At 42.7% G+C, this 8,810-nt stretch overlaps 1 protein-coding gene across 1 annotated transcript; it reads right to left on the bottom strand.

Annotated features, from left to right (window-relative positions):
* Window positions 1-3,859: 3,859 nt before the first annotated feature.
* On the bottom strand, window positions 3,860-8,343 carry Ddit4l (DNA damage inducible transcript 4 like). The gene is made up of 3 exons (XM_006970331.4): window positions 8,111-8,343; window positions 7,713-7,854; window positions 3,860-6,001 (listed from the first exon to the last, which is right to left on the bottom strand). Exons 2-3 carry the CDS (start codon window positions 7,801-7,803, stop codon window positions 5,511-5,513), a joined length of 582 nt encoding a protein of 193 aa, XP_006970393.1. The 5' UTR covers window positions 7,804-7,854; window positions 8,111-8,343; the 3' UTR covers window positions 3,860-5,510.
* Window positions 8,344-8,810: the final 467 nt, after the last annotated feature.

Below are 8,810 nucleotides of genomic sequence, written 5' to 3'. Positions count from 1 at the left end.
TTTCTTCTGTTCATGTGTATATGTGTATTCAGTGCTACAGTAACTGTGGGAGGGAAGAGACTAACTAAGGGAAGCCAGTTTTTTCCTGCCATGTGGCTTCTGAGGATCGAACTTGGTGGAAAACAGGGTGTCAGGCTTGGCAGCAAGCACCTTTACCCACAGAGCCAGCTCCCTGGTCCAAATCTGGCTTATTTTGTTTAAAATAACAATTTCCATTTTCACCTGTTTTCCTGCAAGTGTCACAATTTCATTTTTTTTCTTTATGGCTTCAGAAAATTCCATTGCACACTCATCTATTGATGAACACCTAGGCTGGTTCCACTTCCAGGATGTTGTGAATGGTGCAGCAGTGAACATGGAAGGTGGAGTATCTCTGTGGTATATTGATTTAGAGTCTTTTAGGCACATAACTAGGATTGGTAAGCTGGGTCATATGATAGCTCTAGTTTTATTATTTTTTTGAGAAACTTTGATATGGATCTGCACGGGGTACACACATTTACATTCTCACCAGCAGTTAATAAAGATTCTTCTTTCCTTGGACCCTCACTGGCATTTGTTATAATTTTGTTTCCTTGGTGATAGGTAATCTCACTGGAAGCCTAACTGGAGTTACAAGAAGTTCTGAGCTGTCATGTGGGTGCTGGGAATCGAACCCAGGGCTTCTCAAGAACGGCCAGTACTTATAATGACTGAACCCTTAATCTCATTTTTAAATAATTTCATTTTGTTTACAGTGTTTTAGTGGATCTCATTGCACACATACTTACGTTTCAGTGGCTGCGGCAGACATTACAGTATATACACATAACTGCAATGGGCTGGTGGCCACAGATGTGGCAGCAGACGAGGGGCTGGCAGGCAGTGAATGACTACAGCCTTTGGGTGAGAATAGGAAGAATAGTTTTTGTAAACATGGCCAGAGCACATTAGTTTGGGCATTAACTAGAGGATTGACTGCAGCCCAAAGATGGAGTTTTTAAAGAGGCAAATACACTAAAATACTAAAATAATGGCCCTACTGGGCCTGTAACCCACTAAGACTAGTGTTTTTACATGAAGAAGAGATTAGGACACAGATACACAAATGGGGGGAGACATAGGAACAAGAGGGCCATCTGCACACAAGGAAGGAGCCCTGGGAAGTCACACCAACAAGAGGGCCATCTGCACACAAGGAAGGAGCCCTGGGAAGACACCACTTTGCGAGCACCTGGATCTTGTGTTCACAGCCTTCAACCCTGAGAGGAAATAAGCTTTTGCAGCTCCCACCATTCACTATCGGTATGTTGCTATGGCAGCTCTTGCAAATTCATAGACATAGGTAAGAAATGCTGTGAGCTGAGTGGTTCTGCCCTTTGCTTTAAGCAGCACTGAAATCTGCTTGGATCCTGTGCATGCTGCCCATTGAGAGTACCATGCATCTGAAAGTACTCCAAAGACTGAACAGTATTTAGGCAGTCTCCACTGTGGCCATCTTGTTGATAGGACTAAGTTTCCTCTAAGTGTTTAGCTATGGAAACAAAACATAGACAGTAAAGTCTAACCTTGAACTTATAGCAGAAACCGGTTTACAACTAATGAAATTGTTGTTTCAACAAGAAGTAACCCAGCACTTCAGCATAAATAATCTCCATAACACTTTAAGGCACATTTTATGTCTTTGATCACTGTGCACCATTTATTATTCGTAAGTGAACTCAACCAAAACTTGTCATTGTAAATGCTACTGAACACATTTTAATTGCAAATTATAATTTTAGTATTTTTCTTCAGAGGAAAGAAAACAAAGAAAAAAACTTACAATGTAAAATTAATATGTTAAAGTAAAATTCAGTATAAAAAAATAAAGGTTGGAAAGTTACAGGGAGAGAGAAAATGTAACACTGGAAAAATGTTTTCCTGAGGAAGAGCCTACTTTAGCTTTTTCTAAATAGATTCTGGTGTCACATTACTACGCCATTGGCATCCCATTGGAAACACTTAGCAGAATGATGTAATGGTTTTATTTAAAATGCTAGTATTTACAGTGATCTAGAGCTTACATCATTTCCAATTTTTAAAACTAAGGGTGAAAAACTGGGATGGCAATTAGTAAATACGACAGAGTCCACAATTTCATGACTTCTTTATATGTATAACAAGTGAAATGGTCCAAAGAACACTGATAATGAACTATGGGATGGCTGGTTCATAAAATACACTTATTGTCAACTTCCTATGACAACGACCGATTACTGAGGTGTAGTTCCCAGGGGATAAAGTGAGATTCTTTTTGCTCTGACTTCATCAATTTATAGACTTGCCAATTGTTACCTAACATGCATAAGTATACACTGATTTCTTATTATGCTTTTAACTTGCATCTCTCTAGTTATTAAATTAAGTACCTTTTATGCATTTACCAGCCACATGAGTTCCTTTTTATATAAAAGAGCCTATTCAAGCTCTTGTCTGATTATTTTCTCTTTGGTCATTTGAGATTTATTATTATTATTATTACTTTTAAAGAACTTTCAAGAAAACTCTTTTGAATCTGCACCAATGACTAGGTGTGAGCAGTGGTCCAGGACTCTTCATGACGCTTTATACTCCTCCTTTCTAGCATGTCACATGCACCCTTTCTTTTTTATCTGCTGACGACCTGTACTGGACTTCAATAATATTGTCATCATTTGTTCCAATCTATGTAATTGAGAAATGCATATAATAATAGCCTTCACCAGAGTTGGGGATTTAGCTCAGTGGTAGAGTGCTTGCCTAGCAAGCTCAAGGCCCTGGGTTCGGTCCTCAGCTCCGGAAAAAAAAAAATTAGCCTTCACACACACACATACACACACACACACACACACACACACACACACACACACACACACACTACCCCTCCCACTGGTTTAATCTCCTAAATAAAAAAAAATTGTAGTTTCATTTTGTGTGTGTGTGTGTGTGTGTGTGTGTGTGTGTGTGTGTGTGTGTGTGTGTACATGAGCATGGCCTGGCACTTGTACAGAGGTCAGAGGACAACTTGCAGGCATTGGATTATCCTTCCACCATCTGTGTCTAAGAGATCAGACTTAGAGTCAGGCTTGTGACAAGTAGTTTTACCCACTGTGCCATCCCAAACACTGGCAATTGTTTCCTCGTTTTTCCTACTTAACCAGAAACCACACTAAACATTTGCTTCTGGAGTCCAGCTCCACGTACATGAGCAGTAGGGTATTTGTTTGGCATGCTTGATGCTGTGGTTTCAGCACCAAACATAAACAAAGAATACAGCTTTCTAGTCTATTTTCAAAGCAAATGTTCCTGATTCTGTCTATATGGTGTTCAGTGTGTCTAATATTGCTATCTTTCAAATGATTATATTACGAAAGTTCTGAGATAATGAGTGTTAATGTGAAGAGACACAAAAGGGATGTGAAAAATTTAAATTTTAATTGAAAGAATTCAGAATTGTTATTTAATATAATTTATTAGTAAAAATTTATTAGTACACTAATTTTATATATATGTGTGTGTGTGTGTGTGTGTGTGTGTGTGTGTGTGTGTGTGTGTGTGTGTTTGGCTATTCAGAAAGCTATACAAAATGTTTTGGGATTTGTTTTGAAGGCAGTTGCCAGTGGCTCGCAAATCATTAATGTCTTCCTATTGAAAATATTATGAGAAAATTGGAAGTTTAGGAATCAAATCATTCTTTATCTATATGTAAATATATGAAATAAGTGTAATTGGAATAATATAATTGAGGGTGCAAAACAGTTTTGTCAAAAGGGAGTAATTCGTTATCTTCCTCCAAATACTGTCAAATCTATTTTAGGGTCACCATGACACAAAAGCAGAAGAAACAAAGGCAAGAGAATTAAAAACATAAAATGTTTTATTGTAAAAAATAGACAGACTTGAACTTTTTTAACAGGAATATCATTGTAGGTGCCACCTTAAGCCATCATCACTTTGTCATTGAAACAGGCAAGAGAGCCAGGAACAGCTGCTAGTGGGAAAAGGATCTATGTCCATGCCTGAGAAGCCTCGGCATCCTTCCAGGTGGTGTCTCAAAAGAGCTGTGAAAGCACAGTGACCTTCAGACCCCTGCACATCGGCAAGCCTACAAGACAACAGGGATTTGCCTATTGCCCCAGTCTGTCAAGACTGGCTTTGAGGCGCCTTCCCAAGCATCCAAAGTACACAATTTGTTAGAACACCTGCCCACTGGAACAGGGATGTCTTAGGTCACCTGTAGGATCAGTAACTGCATCAGGCTTATTTGTGTAAGGCCAGGATGAAGATATCTGTCTCAGCCATGCTGGTGTCTGAGGTATATGAACTTGTACTAAAGGCTTGGGCAGAACTGATGCACTCCTTTCCATGACCCAAGGATGAAAAGACCTTGCTGAACAGAGCAGAGTTATGTGGAGGGTAAATTACCTCATGGCCATAAAAACAGAAACTCATTTAGTTACTCAGAATAAGACAAAAACCAACGGAACAAAGCATTTATTGTTTCCTAGGAGTGGGTGTGTAGGGTGGGCAGAGGCTGGATGTGTGCACTGGTTGTCTTAAGTTATACAATTTTCACATCTAGTTTGTAGTAGCAACAACATCTCAAAGTCAAACCAGGTTCTGCAAACAGACTGACCATTAACAATAAGACAAACACTGACCATTAAAAATAAGTGTGAAGTTAAGGAAAGGTGGTCCTGTTCTCAGAAAAGGCCAGAGATGAGCTACCATTGATGTGGTGAGATGCCTCCCTGGGGACTAAGCATCTTAATGGCATAAAGTAGTAATGTTGTCAAGTGGACCCGAACAGGGCAGGGTCTGAGTTACCCCTCTCCATCTTCATAGATGGGCAACCACCATTTGCTCAGTCCAATCAACTACATGCCAGAAAGGCCAGCGTGCCATCTCTCTTTCTCTACTTAAAGAAGATATGAAAAAATGCCAACATTCAACAGTTGAGAACTAGGAAAACTGAGCTGACGTGATACTAGAGACACTGAAAGCAATCCTGTAATCATTAAAATACAGTGGAAGCAGTTTGTCTCTTGGGCACGGGTGTGGGGAGAACACCAAGCAGAGAGGCCATGCTCTCGCTACTGTGAGATTTATTTGCTCTTATGTAAGGTGATGTTTTAATTAAGCTCATCAATTTAACTGTACCCTCTTGTGTAAGAACTCTTCAGATCTGAATAGGAAGCTGGTGGGATGGACCTCTGTATATTTTGATGGGCTGGACATCATCTGGTAAGATCCTGTCATTGAGAAGATCACTGTGAGAGCAGAGGAGAGAGAGAGAGAGAGAGAGAGAGAGAGAGAGAGAGAGAGAGAGAGAGAGAGAGAGAGAGAGAGAGCCTTTGAAGTAGGTTGCTATGGGTGAAAAATCCAGAAGGAAGATGGCCTAAATCTGGGAGTTCTTGGTGAGGGCAGGCAGGCAAACTACAAATGACTGACTGAATAGCTTCAGAGGTTTATTATCCACTCATTAGGGAACTTTAATTGTTTTTTCCTCCTTAGCACTCTTCAATGACTGTCGTTCCAATCAGAGAGTACAGTTTTTTCTTAACAAGTCGAAATCCTGAGCTGAGGATCAGAGTTCGCCTAAGGCCCGACGAGAAGCGACCTCTGCTAAAGAAGAAGTCCCTGAGGCCCGTCCATGAGCAGTTCTCCTGCTTAAACACGAGTGTCAGCTCAAAAGTCGGCACCACACTAGCATCACACACAATCCTATCCAGCTTTTTACATACGTTTTCAATTTCCAAGTTCACGTGCAGAACACAACCCCGAAGGCCGCAGGGCTCTGTGGAGGAGAGCCGCAGGACATCTTGAGCAATTCTCTGGGTCAGTTTCTCAGGGACCAAGACCTTGGAGCAACCGAGTTTGGTTTGCTTTGATTTGGATAGACAGTTTTCCAACATCTTAACCAAAGTCTGGCACGTTGTCTCTTCAAATACCACCTCGTTGAGGTTGGGCTCAGGGACAACATAATCCCAGTAGTCGAAATCTGAAAGAAATGAACACTTTAGAGGAGAGAGAAACAGTGTCTTCCTGGCATTAATAAAGCCTGGCCACTTCCAGCTTCTGTATCTAACTGCTTTGGGTACAGCTGTGAGAGTTAGCATACCTCACTTTGAGTTAGCGTACCTCACTTTGCTCTTAACCAACAGGCACTAAGACAAGCCATTTAATCTCTCAAGACTGAAAACTTATCTGTGCACTCAAGACTGTGATGAACACGCTGACTAGGTTAAAATAACTTTTTTAAAATTTCTATGTCTACTTATAGTCTTAAGGATCGTGAAGCAAAAATCTATCCGTGGTTGTCCAAGATTACTAGTTATTTCCTTTCTTGCTTGCCCTCTCTGTAGGGTTTTCCAAGTTTATTTTAGTGTTCTTGCATAGAACACGCAGAACATCTGGAATTTAATCATTACTTTTGCTTCACAAAGCGACTGTCAGTGTGTATGTATCAAGACACAGAATGATTGCAAGTGTTTGTGAATAAGTCCATCTCAGGACCAAAGATCCACCAACTTTTTCTTTTTCTTTAAAAGTCTTTGCTAGAATGGCCTGAAGGTCCAATTTTAGCTTTGAGCTGTTTGATTAAAGATTGCTCACAGAGGAGAGGACCTTTGAGGTTCATGAGGTTATTTATAACTGGGCTGGGTAGGTTTTTCTTAGCTGAGCAAAACAAAACAAACCCAGGAAAACAAAGTTAGGTTTGCTCAGAGAAAAAAAAAGATAGCTCTGCATTTGGTCACCTACCTTCCAAATTAATCCTACCACTTGGCAGGGTGCCACACCACACAGTGGCTTCAAACCTCTACCTGCTTTCTACTTCATGTATTCATTTAGGTCACTGTTTTTTTTTTTTTTTTCCCTAAACTAATATCTTCCAAATCAGATCTGTATTTTACCTATGTTATAGCTACATTGCAGACAGACAATTTTAGAGTTTTGTACTATAGCACTACCTTAATTTTATCTTACAAATAAGGAAGATCTAAAGAGCTTAAGCAGTTTAATCTACATCCACACCACCATTCTTTGATAGTAGAGTAGCCTGTTAAATTAGAAACTGCTATTTAAAGTGGCAAATGATTATTCCTGTGGGACTAGGGCTATTAAACTGTCCTGACACAGTATGGAATAGTGGGTTTATTTCACAGTAGAATCTTACTTAGTTATGAAAAGGAGCACATTAATAGGGAAGGATCTAGCTCCAAAACATTAAGCTGTGGGAAAGCAAACTGAATTCAGAAGGACACATATTGCATTATTATCTAACACTCTAAAAGCAAAACTAACATAGTAACAAAACGCTGAAAGATGGTTCTCTGGGGACGAGGGAAAAGAGGAAATAGATGGCAGAGAAGAATTTGGGAGGAAAATATGGTGGTGCTGGTTACACAAGTAACCATGTCTTAAAACACACCCAGCTGGGCACTTAATGTCCCAACCATAAGGGATAGAGAACTTCATCCCCAGGATCCTGTTAGCAGACTAGAACAACGCAGTATTCTCATTATGTTTGTTTCTGGTAAGCAGATGATGCTAACTAAGGAAGTTTAGAAAGACATCTCAGATGGATTTCATAGTCTTCTCTATGTAGGAGGGAATGAGGTCTAGCGCGCGCTCAGGCAGGGACGCTTACACTATCTAGAGAGGGGCCGCGATCTTCGGATAGGAAAGAGGTGGACAGCCGGGCGACTCACCACTTAGCAGACTCCCAGGGTGATAGCCACCGTCCAGCAACTCTGAAATGCTGGCCGGGTTCTTAGTGCTCAAACTGCCCGTTGCAACCATGGTCAACGGCTCTGTTTCCCTCGCGGAGCAGAACGGTTTTCCCCTTAGGCGCTGCGGGGAAAAAAAGTGAGAGAAGTTTGCAAAAGCACACAAGAAGTGCAAAGACTCCTCAGAGTCCCGGCATCGCCAGAGAGAACTAGCCCGGGCACTGCCCTTCCAGAGGGAGGGACCAGCCTTGGTAACTCAAGTTGACAAAGCCCTAGGAGCAGAGACGCCAACTACAGCCAACAAGCTGAAAGTAGCTGGAAAGTTAGCACAACTGGGGAGCGACCCTGCCCACTCACTCCCTTCTCCTCCTGCCGCTCACCTGCAGGGATTTCACCAAATGCTGAGGGGTAAACCGAGCCAGGCGCCCTCAGTAGCCCGATCCTTGGACAGTGGCCCCCCAGCACAGTCCGGCTGCGAGCCGAAGGCTGCGGGCCACCGCGCCCACCAGCACAGGCTGCACCCCGCCGCTCCGCCTCCGGAACAGAGAGTGCTTTATAGGTCCAGCCTCCCTGCCTGGCCGGCACGCCCACCTGCGCCACCCGCCCCGCCCGTGCCCTGGCCCGCCCCTGCCGGGTCAGGTCGCATGCATTTCAGTTCCAGTGAAGGCAGGGGCCCAGGCAAGCCTCTGGGAGTTGAGGATCATCCACCAGTTGGGCGGATACCTGCTGTTTCCTGGGTGGCCACTGGTCACCGTGACTGTACTTCACCCAAGGACCACCTCCCTTTGGCCACTAACCTGGATTCGTTGGTGTGAGCTCCTGCACACAGCTTGTGTGCTTCCACGCTCAGACTGCCCAGGTCTTGGCTAAGGAGCTGTTCAGGCAGGAGGAAGCTCCAAGTCCTGTTAGCCATGACCTGAGGCTTTGCTGTGTCATCCTGAATAAGTACTTGGCTTAGCTGAGTCGGTATTCTGTGAGCATCCTTTATGCTCATGTTCTAACATCTAACCCATCAGCTCCAGTCCGCACCCAGACTCCGCAGGTGGTCGGATGTGGCAAGGGCTTCTCTGGCTTCAGCTG

This window comes from Peromyscus maniculatus, chromosome 6, assembly GCF_049852395.1.
Source record: "Peromyscus maniculatus bairdii isolate BWxNUB_F1_BW_parent chromosome 6, HU_Pman_BW_mat_3.1, whole genome shotgun sequence".
Taxonomy (NCBI): Eukaryota; Metazoa; Chordata; class Mammalia; order Rodentia; family Cricetidae; genus Peromyscus; species Peromyscus maniculatus.
Note: the sequence above shows the minus strand (reverse complement) of the source record. Positions and strands in the feature narration are given on the sequence as shown.

Bases quoted from the DNA above. Each gene is read 5' to 3' on its own strand.
- Ddit4l (XM_006970331.4), bottom strand. From the start codon at position 7,803: ATGGTTGCAACGGGCAGTTTGAGCACTAAGAACCCGGCCAGCATTTCA. The intron at 6,002-7,712 runs GTGAGTCGCCCG...CATTTCTTTCAG, and splicing joins CCCTGGGAGTCTGCTAAGTG to ATTTCGACTACTGGGATTAT.